The 12,978-nt window shown below is 41.9% G+C and overlaps 1 protein-coding gene across 3 annotated transcripts in view; it reads right to left on the bottom strand.

Moving 5' to 3' along the window:
- nup155 (nucleoporin 155) overlaps window positions 1–12,978 on the bottom strand; it is a 33,156-nt gene that overhangs the window by 13,349 nt on the left and 6,829 nt on the right. For 2 of the 3 annotated variants that reach the window (XM_063212213.1, XM_063212212.1), the window contains exons 13-24: window positions 12,461–12,631; window positions 9,599–9,709; window positions 7,734–7,828; window positions 7,228–7,313; window positions 6,645–6,689; window positions 3,853–3,988; window positions 3,460–3,526; window positions 2,958–3,073; window positions 2,632–2,735; window positions 1,276–1,409; window positions 721–912; window positions 1–81 (exon numbers count right to left, since the gene is read on the bottom strand). The exon at window positions 1–81 is cut by the window's left edge and continues 58 nt beyond it. In XM_063212213.1, the coding sequence (XP_063068283.1) occupies window positions 1–81; window positions 721–912; window positions 1,276–1,409; window positions 2,632–2,735; window positions 2,958–3,073; window positions 3,460–3,526; window positions 3,853–3,988; window positions 6,645–6,689; window positions 7,228–7,313; window positions 7,734–7,828; window positions 9,599–9,709; window positions 12,461–12,631 (1,338 nt within the window). The remainder of the gene's footprint in view (window positions 82–720; window positions 913–1,275; window positions 1,410–2,631; window positions 2,736–2,957; window positions 3,074–3,459; window positions 3,527–3,852; window positions 3,989–6,644; window positions 6,690–7,227; window positions 7,314–7,733; window positions 7,829–9,598; window positions 9,710–12,460; window positions 12,632–12,978) is intronic. The other variant, XM_063212214.1, reaches the window with a different exon arrangement.

Here is a 12,978-nt window from a genome sequence, read left to right as displayed (position 1 = left end):
GAGTCGTAGGGACTCCTTCAGGGTGCGCTCCCTCTCCGCCTTGTTCTGCAGCTGCCGCGAGCCCTGCAGCAACTCATTAGCCTGGCGGAAGACCACATGAGAAGTCAACACCACATTTTTAAACACAGGACAATACACGCAAGACATTTCCAACAGGAAAAAAAAAACAAATAAAATATGCAAAGCACAGGAGATTACAGACAAGCAAAATTAACAGAAAAACAAAAAAGATATTCACACTCATTTAACCATGAAGTTGTACACGCATCCATAGGCAACAGAAGCACGGATAAACACCACCCTACTCATTTCATTAAACTACCAATAAGCAACGGTTAAATCTAACCAATTGGGCAATAACCAACCCAAAACTACTTGGGCTGGACAACAGCATAATCAAAGAAAGTAGATCTAACAAGAAGCGTCATTTTGTTTCTTTTCCGGTATCCACTTTATGTCGGGTGAACGCCCCTTTAGGAGACCTTCGGTTAGGAGACCTTCGGAGTCCTGAGGTTGAGAATCAATGAAGTCCCCTTAGCGCTGTAGATGGCGGTAGCACCCGTCGTGTGCAAACACCACGAAAAGAGAAGAAGAAGGAGGGACAACGCCCCCTTAGGAGACCGAATTTTGAGCACTCGCTTTTGCATTGAGTGGGCGTGTTTCGAGTCCTCTTTATTAAATATCCAACCTCTTTGGCATAATTCTAGACAGCGCAGGTACCTTGGAGCAGACGCTGTCGTCGTTGCTGTAGAGCAGGGGGCAGATGTCTCGGAGGTGGGCGCTGATGGGGTCGACGGAGGCGTTGTCCTTGATGTAGACGTTGATGAGGGCTGTGATGAGGGCCCCCGTCAGCTCCCGGCCCCTGATCACCACCTCCTTAAAGCTGATGCCCTTCATCTGCTCCTGGAAGTCCTGCCAGAGGAGACGCCAAGACGCACATCATGAGGCCAGCACATGCACACGCACACATACCCAAAAACTGGTCAAAACTGCAGATATGCATGGGATGAAATTACACCAGACCAGTCACTTAACATATTTGGCTTCATTGGAAAATAATTGCTTAATGTGTCATTTTCTAAAGCTCTAGATCTGGTCAGCCTTATGTGCATGTACACAAACACTGAAAAATGGGGCTGAGCAAAGTGCTTTAAATATTTTCACTACGAGAATTCAACGTCATAGAAGTAAGTATGAGTCCACGCAGCTTCAATGCCCCACTTCAATCCTAGGCGAGTGTACAGGTATGTGTGAGGGAGGTTGACTGCTGCTAACCTTGGGCAGCTCCGCGATGATGACGCTGAACTGGTGTTCACAGAGCAGCTTCCACAGGGCCAGCGTCTGGAAGCAGCGGTGGACCAGCTGCTGAACACCCTGCAGGGACGCCTTCTCACACGCCTGGGCCTCCGCTGGGGAAGAAGAACGAATGAACGAACGAACGGACACACACAATTTTAAAATCATGTTCTCTTTCAATCCACCTTGAACAGTGAGGAACATTGAGATAATGGAGTATTAGCGATATGAACATGACTTGGCTATGTGGCAAGGTAAAGAAGTGTGTGTGTGTGTAAATGAATATTAACTTTAACCAGACAGCCACAGACCTATCCTAAAAACTCAACAGACACACAGAAGTAAATAATTATTCTCCAAAATCACTTGGATGGTGGTCGGTGCCAATATCCATCCTTGGCGTGTGCATGCGTGCAAAATTGTATAAAGTAGAAGGTAGAAGTACTCTTAGCATGTAATATCCTGCTACTAGAGTTGTGATTACACCTGTAAGGGCTTCCGTACACCGGGTCCGACAAAGTGCGGCGCACTTTTGCTTACGACATAATTCGGACCCCCAAACCAAATTTCACACGAACATTGCATTGATAGTCAATGGGCGGTGCTGTCAAAATAGAACTCGTCTCTAATTGCTATCCGACATCGGCCAATGTCCACGGACATCGGCGCCAGTGTGCGGGGTTCTATTGAAAACAATGAAATCGAACTTTTGCGGAGCAGTGCGCAGCACTTTGTCGGAGCCGGTGTGCGGAAGCCCTAAGAGTACTTTTATACAACTGAGTGTCTGCAGCACTGCCGTGCAATACTAGAACGCAGTAACTCAAAATGGTCGAAATTTTTTTTATATCGGAAATCGGTTCTAAACTACCTCATTTGTCTTGTGTCCAAAAATGGTGGTCCAACACCGTCCCGTTTTGGAGAAAACTCATTTTGAAAGTGCAAAAATGACCCAAAAAAGGTTAAACAAAAACGCAGTAATTCGGCGAGTTACTGCTGCACGTTTCAATGGGACTGGTTTGGGAGTAGACAGTAATACAAGCTAAGAACGCAGTAACTCCTGCAGTAACTCCATTTTGTGGCAGTAATACCAGCCAAGAACGCAGTAAGTCTGTTTTTTGTGGCAAAAAGACACATAAATGTTGTTTTTTTGGGGTTTTTTTTGTGTGCATTAAATTTCTATCCTAAACAAGCATTACCAGGAAGTGTCACCACCAATTTACCGACAACACAGTTGTCGCGCCATATGGAAAACTTTGAAGCCTTTTTTCTCAGTTTGCCGTTTTCAGAGTTACTGCGTTCTAAGATTGTAGGGCAGAGCAGACTAGAGGGACGTACTGTGGTACTTCCTCTGGAGCTCCTGCTGCGCCTGGTGTGAGGTGACCCCGTCTGGACGCAGTGCCCCCATCAGCCTCTGCTGCAGGTTGGCCGGGGAGCTGAAACTAGACAGGGAGAAAAGGCTCGCTAAGTTTATATGTTCAAAGCCATTTCTTAAATATACAATGTTGACAATACTTGTAGGTAGCTTCTTAACTGGGTTATTTTGCTCCTTCCTGTTATCAGACCAGTCTAAAATACACACAGTAACTACAAAAATATTACTACTACTATTCCAAATGGGCAGGTGGTGAGTGAAAGGGAGGAGAGAGGAGGCAGTGTTCTACCTGGGGGTGCCCAGTGCGTTGGGGCTAAACTGAGAGTTCTTATCCAGGAACTCCTTTAGTCCTCTCAGCTCCAGCAGAACAGACTCCAGGTGGGCAGCACTGGCCGAGCTCTCCAGCTGAACACACGCATGCAACACATTTCAAACAACTCACTACATGATGACAAACTAGAAAAGCTCTCAGAGAGCACAACTCTAACTCTGGTGGACAGAAACACACACTCTCACCACGAACATACAAATAAACCAATGTACACACAACTCGGACGATCACATTACTTCCTTGGAGGAGGTAATACATTAAATTGCCATACATCAGATTTCTGTAAGCTATGAATGAGTGAGTTTACCAGTTACCAGTAGTTTAGCTGAAGGTGCTGACTATAACTGCAGCTCAAACTGAGTGCAGGGATTACATTGCTGCTACCCATTACATCTCTGGCCATTTTGGTTGACAAATATGCAGCGCATCTTTAATGTCCAGGGTGAAGTGACGAACTTACAATGGTGGCGGTTTGGTTTCCTTTACTGACTGACTTCTCAACTGCTATGCTGCCATCCCAGAGATTTCTGGAAACATAAAAAACATTGTGATTACATTAGAAACATTTAGCTTCTTAGTAACACTTTGTGATACAGACACTGACAGAAAACTGGGCACAATAAGTCTACCTCCACAATATAGCCCAATACATTTCTGGAACCTCTTTATTTTATTCAAAATAAACAATCATGCATCACATCGAAATCACAGCACAAACAAAGCAACCACATACACAGGCATAATGTCACCAATATCACATTACTACAATACATGACTTTTTAAAAATAACATTTGAACTGAACTAGTGACCCGTCTGACAGACACACAGATGGGTAGAAAGAGTCCAACGCACCCCAGTATGCGAGCAAAGTAGATGGCGATGCCGTTGTGTTTTCCGGAGAAGATGACCTCAGGCCCAGCTGTGGAGACCGGGGCGGCCATGGGCACCGCGGGGCTAAACGGAGTAGATGCCATCATGGGAGCCACACCTATACCATCCACGCACGCACATATTATGGACGTAGAACAAGAAATTGTCAGAGAATATAAGTAACCTGCAAAACGTCAGAAAGCAGAAGGAAGAAACACAGGTGCCAATTCCAGGTTGAGAAAGTAAACAATTGAAAGGTGGCTTGACAGACTTTTGAACTATATCCAAAGCACTCTCCTTTGAGTCAAGGTAGTTGAAGTTAGGGCTGTCACGATAACAAATTTTACTGGACGATAAATTGGCCAAGAAATTATTGCGATAAACGATAATATTGTCTTCTCGGTCATTTTCAAAAAAATATAATGACAATGGGATAAAAATGTGAATACACCCTTTCTAATTTTGAAAGTGTCACAGCAGGGGTGCTAGATAGAGGGGTAGATAGAGAGATAGACAAGGTAGACAGACTGAAAATTAAAAGCACACCAACGTTTGAGCATCATTGCGCTGAGTGAAATGTGCCTATCGATATTCAGTCTAAGAGAGAGTGACGAGGAAAACAAAGAAGCATGCAATAACTTATTGTGGCAAAAAAGTTATCATGCTAGTAAAAACTTACTGTACGATATATTGACTTATTGAATATTGTGACAGCCCTAGTTAAAGTATTAAAAAGGTCTGTCAAGCCCTAAAAGGAATAACCAGATGCACCCCTTCAACCTGGAGAAAAGACTAATAGAGCACTCACTATTCTTTCCTTTTGCAATTGAAAAGGTGGCATTTACTTTTTGTGCACAGGATTGGCAAGTCTGAGAAACTCACATAAAGCACAAGTGAATTACAAAAGGAGTGAGACTGAAAAGACAGATTATAAAGCAAGGGGTCTCTGCATGCTTGCTTCCGTGCCAAGCACCTTGTACCAACGTGTACAACGTTTCCTTTAGACACAAAATGTTTTAAGATACAGAGCACAGCCAAGCAAACTCTTCTCTGCAAGCTCATGTCTTCAAACATAAATGGACGTTGTCGTGCCGAAAAGTGAGTGCCTGCCAGAACACGAGTGCCCTCATTGAAACCAATGACATTTTTTGAGAGAAAATTATACACATTTTTGCAGAATGAATTACATAATTTATGAACTAAAATATGCTTATGAAACATTACTCGTCCTCCACTTAATATGAGCTATTTGAATGAAACTGTAACATTTGTTATGACAATTCTTCGATTCTTTTATGGAAATAATACTGAAATTGTAACCAGTTCTTTGTAATACTTCCAGAAGGAATGTAGATTCTTTATTGATAGGCTTTCCATCTTAAATTGTGTCGGATTTATCTGCAAAAATGGGTAACAAATGTCTGAAAAATTGGTCATTGGTTTCCATTGGTTTCAATGAGGGCACTCGTATTCTGGCAGGCACTCACTTTTCGGCACGACAGGGTCAACGACGTTTTAGCAGTAGCACACATCAGGGTGGTGCAACCACAGCTAATGCCACTATCAAAAATACTGAATCAGGGGTGCATTTCTGGAAAGCGTAGTTGTTAGCAGTTAGCAACTTCGGTAGTTGCCAATGGGAAATTGCATTGCAACCAACAAAGTAGCTAACATAGTTAGCAACTACGCTTTCCAGAAATGCACCCCAGAGCAAGATATCGCAAAACACGCCCACTCAATGCAAAAGCGTGTGCTCAAGTTGGGTCTCCTAAGGGGGCGTTGTCCCCTCCTTCTTCCTCTCTTTTTGAGGTGTTTGCGCAAGACCTGCGCTACCGCCATCTACAGCGCTAAGGGGACTTCATTGATTGTCAACCTCAGGACTCTGAAGGTCTCCTAAAGGGGCGTTCACCCGACATAAAGTGGATACCGGAAAAGAAACAAAATTACGCTTCTTGTTAGATCCACCTTCTTTGCCACTATTGTATGGATTCATTTTTTGTTTTTAGTAGTTTACATAGGAAGCATAATCATAGCAGTAGATCAATTACTAATTAATTTATGGGCATTAGCTGTGGTTGTACCACCTGTTGGGGCAGCCGTGGCTCAGTGGTTAGAGCACTGGCTTGGCAACCCAAGGGTTCCCGGTTCAATGCCCGACCGGACCACGGCTTAAGTGCCCTTGTGCAAGGCACCTAACCCCCACACTGCTCCCTGGGCGCCACTCAGCTGGCAGCCCACTGCTACGGACTAGTGTGTGTACTTCAATGTGATTCACTAGTCCAAATGGGATAAAGTGTAGAGAAAGAATTTCCCCAAGGGGACCAAAATTGGCTCCAATTGTAGAGGAGCCGTTTGGCAACCCGAAAGTTGCAGAAAGACACCATCGATGTGTCCTTGAGCAAGATACTTAACCCTAAATTGCTCCTGGTGGCAGGGTGGTACCCTGGGTGGCAGCCACTGCCGTCGGTGTGTGAATGTGAGTGTGAATGGGTGAATGTGAGGCATGCAATGTAAAGCGCTTTGAGTGCTCGAGGAGTAGAGAGGCGCAATATAAATGCAGTCCATTACATTTGACGTCTGACACGAAAAAACAGCATTGACCCACATGTGGTACCGACAAATGTGCGCAGACAGAAGCATGCAAGTCCATTGACCACAGATGATCTCCGCCAATTCAAGATACGCATATAAATGAGAAATCACTGGCAGAGCGGGAAGAGGAGGCCAAAGAGGACTTGGAAAAGATAGAAGGATAAACACACACGTGAGACTACCTGGGGCAGGGGTGGCTAAGTAGCTTGCCGCAGTGAATGGAGATCCTACAAAGACAACGGATGGGGAGGGGGTGAGATGAGATTAGGGGTGGGGGTGGGCAGAGAGTTCTACAGACACACAACAGGCAGATCTACACACTATGTTATGACAGGTAAACTAGAGTATTATACAACTTCTACTACTGGTAGTGATGAGACCATGCCTATGAGGATGTTAATAGGTGTTGAGGGCTTTCAGGCCGACCAGAACGGAGCCGGTGCCGGTGCCGGCACCAGTTGCGTTCAGCACTAAAGTGCTTATCTGCAAGCCGCCCGTGTTCATACCGGGCCCTGAACTTTTTCCGCACGTGACTGTGTTCCCCGGATGAACCTGCTGACGGCCACGCTGTCGTCACGGTTCGCAGAGAAAAACCTTGTATTGCGAACCAACTTTCCAGTTCGCGAACGCTAAAATCTGTGGCGTGAACACGACGGCCAGTTCGCGATCAGGTGTGGGAACAGGCACCGGCACGGTTCTCAGTCGGCCTGAATGCGCCCAGTGAGGAATAGTGGTGACCAGCAGGTTAAGACGGCAGCCGTGTACCTGGTGCAGGAGAGCCCAGTATGGGGCCAACATTACTGGGCGCCGCCATGGAGGAGGGGAAACGCATCTGGGCCTCTCCACCATACCTGCAAATAGACACATCCAACACATTTTGGGTCAATGAGTCACGTTTTAGTTGTAGTGGTGCAACCCCAATTCAGGCAATCATTGTATTTATTAAAATTATATTTTTTCTTATATATAAAAATTAACATTCCATTGAAATTAAGCATGTTGTATAACTAATTTATGCACCAATTACCTACAAATCTGACATTATCCGTTGCTGACCCCACCCTATCTGCTTCTAATGACTCTTTTACACTTGGTTTTCAAGTGCCACAACACAATACTGAGGTACATACAAATCGCACTGAATGAAGACAAGTTTCTATATGCAAGAACTAGTAATACTTGGTAACTCAAGTTTTTGGACCTGAAAATGTCAACAGGTGTTTTGTAAATTATACAAAATGTATTCAAATATTAAAATCAAACACACACACCTGAAGAAGGCGCGGGTAGCCCATATGGACACCTCTCTGTCACAGGCAGCGGCTGAGCAGGCCAGAATGAGAGCTGTAGCACCCGCCTGCTCTTCCTGTGGACAAGAGAGAGAGAGAGAGAGAAAGAAAGACGCAAAAGTAATTGTTAAAACTAATACAAAAAGTCATTGATAAGATCAACAATTTGTATTTTTAATGATATATTGCTATGTAGAAGAGACTAAGGGCGTATTCACACCTACCACGTTTGGTCCGGACCAAAGGACCAAACGGACCAGATTTTCGTTGGTTCTGACCTTTTGGGATAGTCTGAATAGAAACCAGCGAATCCTGGTCCGGACCAAACAAGCAGACCGAGACCGAGCTGAAAGGTCGGACTCGGTCCGGATCAAACTACCCTGGTGCGGACCTTTTGGAGGTGTGAAAGCAGACCGGACCTAATCCCAGACTTTTTGCTTTTTTGTACCTCGGGAGCTTCCGTCGTTTTTCGAGATTCATGGGAAACAGAGTGTAAACAAAACGACTCAACAATTTGTCATGTTTGCAACAATATTAATATTAATAAAATAATAGCCTAAACTATCGCAATCGTGGGCGTAGGCTACATTATTGTAGGCTACGGTCATTCATATTTTCAATGAGGATGGCTTGTCAGTGGAGCACAGGAAAGGAAAAAGAGACTGTGTTAATTTACCTATCACAGCATTTTAAATGTCGATTGGGGCAAATCCGAAAAGCATCTACTGAAGAAACGGAAGAAAACACTGTAGTCCGCACAGTATGGATTCTGATAATGATAGCAATAATTACGACGTTGGCACTTATCCCCCTGGCTTGCTAGCTGTGCGTTGGATGGATGTAGGCTAGTGGAATAGCCTAGGCTACTTGAAGAAGTTGTGATGAAGACAACGAAGGTAATTCATTAATTTACCCGCTGTGGTGGCATGTTGGCAAGTTTGTATGATCCAAACGCTATGCCCGTGCTCATCATGTTACTTTTTTCTTGATGGAGTGCGTGAAATATTGCTGCAAATGGTAGCCACTATTCCAATACAAACGTATCCAAATGGCAGTGGAGCGCACTGTTTATTTTCGAGAAGAAAGCATGGCGTGGTGCTTGGAATAAGCTCGCCAATGTTTCACATTGAGCCTGTTTTGCGTCGTTCCCAGACATCCCAAATGTAAAACACTGATTGCAGGGAGGTGGTTATCCTAATATTGATGACTAAACCAGCCAGCACGCTCTTTGTCAAGCAATGGGTGAAAACTCGCTCTTGAACAATCTGGCTTTGAACAGCCAAGTGAGACTCACTCACTCTCTCTCTCTGCGTAATGTAACCGAGGCCATTCCATGTACGATGCAATAGTTATCTCGCCCGCACTATAAGTGACAGTATAAAAAAAGAAAGAAAGAAAGAAACGGGGATAACATGTAGGCTATCCCAACTCGCGGCACCAGGGAGCAATTATCAATTGGCTATCAGGATCATGTCATGAACTTCAGATAGTCTGCGCTATATTTCGCGTGAGCGCTATGCCATGCATGCCGTGAAAGTTTATTTTACATGCCGCTGAGCTCTTTGGATACTTGTAGGCCTATTTGGACATAGCTTGTTGCGCGTGTCGTTTCTGACCAATAGTTGAACGACCTCAGGGCGCGTGGCTTTGTTGTCGATTTTGGTCCGCTTACTGAAATGTACACAGTCTGAAAGCCAAACGCACCAAATTTTTAAAATTAGGTTCGGACCAAACAAAGTGAACTATCGGACTTTCCTGGTCTGAATACGCCCTAAGAGGTTATTATAAGTGAGTGATATGACTGAACGACATGTGGTGATGTGACAGAATGGTGACAGGCCATTTACCCTGTGCAGCTTGAAGAAACGCTCAATCTCCTCGCTCTCGCCACCACCACTGCTGACCAGCAGGTGGCGCAGCTGGTCCACCGGCCGCAGCTTGTGGAAGATGTGACTGCCCTGCACAGACACACCACAGAAACATAGCAGTAATGAGAGGGCAGAATTGGGTGTTAACCCTTTCATGCAGACACCATGAAAAAAATGTGCAAGATTTTTTATATATTGATTTTCTCACTCATAATGGAGCTAATATGAAAGAATCTTTGGAATTTTTTCAAAAATCTCTTTTGATGTGGAAGTTATTTTACTGTCCACATATGTGGACACTGCGCATCAAAGGAGTGAAAAGTTATATAGGCCTATACTGTATTTCAAGTTCAAATTAAGCTGTTTTATTCATTTTTATGGTGTTTTATGCTATATAACAACACAATATAACACTTTAACACCATATATCACTGTAATTAACCAACAACAAAAATATATATATAAAAATAGCATTGTTTATATAGGCGGTCATAGAAAAATATGTGGGAAATTCTTATTGCATGCAAGAAGACAGCCAATGCTGGTGAACAAAAAGCTCAGTTTGATTCAGCATGTACTCTAGCTCAATCTTACATCATTTATGTTGTCCCTGTATAAAAGGTAATGTGAAATTTGCCTCCAGACACATGCGTTCTGTAGTCATTCATCAGCATTTTCAAGTATTTTCTGTAAAAAAAATTGTGTTAAATAGACCCCCTATTATAAATGTAAGTTAATTTACTTACTTTCCATGTTACCTTGTGTCATATTACAACATTATATGACACTTATGCATTATACATTACACTATTTAAGGAACAAAGATGAAACAAAGAGGAAAAAAACCTGTCAATTTAGCAATATTTACAGCTATGGCAAGATTTGTGGGGAAACCTTGTTGCATGTGGAAAAAACCTTAAATTCTGATGAAGACACATCTGTATTTGATTCAGCATGGATTCTAGCTCAATCCTACATCATTTATGTTGTCCCTATATGAAAGGTAATATGAAATTTGCCTCCAGACACATGCGTTCTGTAGTCATTCATCAGCATTTTCAAGTATTTTCTGTAAAAAAAATAGTGTTAAATAGACCCCCTATTATAAATGTAAGTTAATTTACTTACTTTCCATGTTACCTTGTGTCATATTACAACATTATATGACACTTATGCATTATACATTACACTATTTAAGGAACACAAAGATGAAACAAAGAGAAAAAAAAACTGTCAATTTAGCAATATTTACATACACAGCTATGGCAAGATTTGTGGGGAAACCTTGTTGTATGTGGAAAAAACCTTAAATTCTGATGAAGACACATCTGTATTTGATTCAGCATGGATTCTAGCTCAATCCTACATCATTTATGTTGTCCCTATATGAAAGGTTAATATGAAATTTGCCTCCAGACACATGCGTTTTTGTAGTCATCATCATCAGCATGTTCAAGTATTTTCTGTGAAAAAATAGTGCTAAATAGACCTCCTATTATAAATGCAAGTTATTTTACTTACTTTCCATGTTACTATATGTAATATTACAACATTATTATGACATTACACATTATATATTACAGTATTTAACGAACAAAGATGAAAAAAAGAGAAAAAAAAAAACTGTCAATTTAGCAATATTACATACACCAGCTATGGCAAGATTTGTGGGGAAACCTTGTTGCATGTGGAAAAAAACTTCAATTCTGATGAAGACAGATCTGTATTTGATTCAGCATGTATTCTAGCTCATTCCTACATCATTTGTGTCATTTTGTGGTGAAAGAAACCCGAAATAGCCTATAGACACGTGCGTGAAACACTAATTTTAGGTAGTTTTTTTCTTGAATTTATTAAATTAAAAGTGTAAAATGTGTAAATATGTTAAAAATAAATTTATTTTCACACTATAATCATTATAAATGCTCATAAACATTAAGTATTTGCCCAAAATGAGCAGATATTCTCACGGTCATCATAAATAATATGTTTATCATTAGACTCCCTTGATGCGCAACGTCCACATACGTGGACAGTAGCTTTATATTGTATAAAAACCTACCTTTATTGTAAATTTGGATTTTAACAACATAGACTTCTTAAGTGAACTGTGCTAAACATCATAATATTTTTTAAAACCTGAAATTGCCCTTTGGTGTGGTTGATTTTCAGATATAAACATGCTTGTTATGGTCATAATTCACATCGGTGGATTTCTTAGATTGATGATGTCATCAAACACTTAATATTTAGTGCAAAAAGTTATAACTGCTGTTAAAGTATTGTAATGAACCTCATGGTACTTCCCATATACAATTTGGAAAAAAATAACCACTATTTACCTATCTAAAGTGGGGTTAGAATTACTGTCCACGTATGTGGACACCGTGCATGAAAGGGTTAAAGGTGCAAAACAGAAAGTGTATGAATGTAGTAAACTTGAACATGAGTCCATCTTCTTTTATTTGACTCCTTGTACTTGATAACATTTATGTGCTTTTTTGACCAAGTTTACTTGGAGAAAATACTACTTCAAAATGTTATTTATTTATTTATCAATTACAGGTTTTTGTAATGGCTTTTAGAGGGTTTTGCGCCTGAACTCTTCACATAAATTAAGTGATCCTGATTAAAATAAAGAATTAAAATATTATTTATATGATTTATTTTAAAATATTAAAATAAAGAATTAACTTAAAATATAAATTCTACACATTTCAGTCACATAGGCACACACTCAAACAAAAAAACAAACAAACAAAATAAAACAAAAAACCACACACACACACATGCACAGTGATCAAAGAGTTGAGAAAAGGATTTTTGCTTTATCATCAGTACCTTAGCGGAGAGGAGTACAAACTTGGAGGGCGGGACGTTGTGCTGCTGCACCACCACGGGGGAGTCTGTGACGGGCACCAGGTCCTTATTCAGGGCCGTCACCATGCGCGCCGACGGCTCCTCCTCCAGGGCACACAGCGCCCACGAGTGGCCATCCACACCTGACGTCATCTGGTCGCGCACACACACACAAACACACACACACACACACACACACACACACACACACACACACACACACACACACACACACACACAAACACACACACACACACACACACACAAAATTGTGTGCAAGGCACAACTACAACACTAGAGCTGACACTTCTGCCAAGCAGATAAGAATCTTTGTAATCGAGCAATACTAGGGGAGCACTTTCTTAATGTACAGCTCCAGGCCACTTTATTAGAATAGCATGGAAAAGTTGATTTATTTCCATAATTCCATCAATAATGCTAAACTGTCATGGATTGTAGATTCATGGCCCAGTTGTTTAACTATTCCAGTCATTCATTTT

This window comes from Engraulis encrasicolus, chromosome 12, assembly GCF_034702125.1.
Source record: "Engraulis encrasicolus isolate BLACKSEA-1 chromosome 12, IST_EnEncr_1.0, whole genome shotgun sequence".
Taxonomy (NCBI): Eukaryota; Metazoa; Chordata; class Actinopteri; order Clupeiformes; family Engraulidae; genus Engraulis; species Engraulis encrasicolus.
Note: the sequence above shows the minus strand (reverse complement) of the source record. Positions and strands in the feature narration are given on the sequence as shown.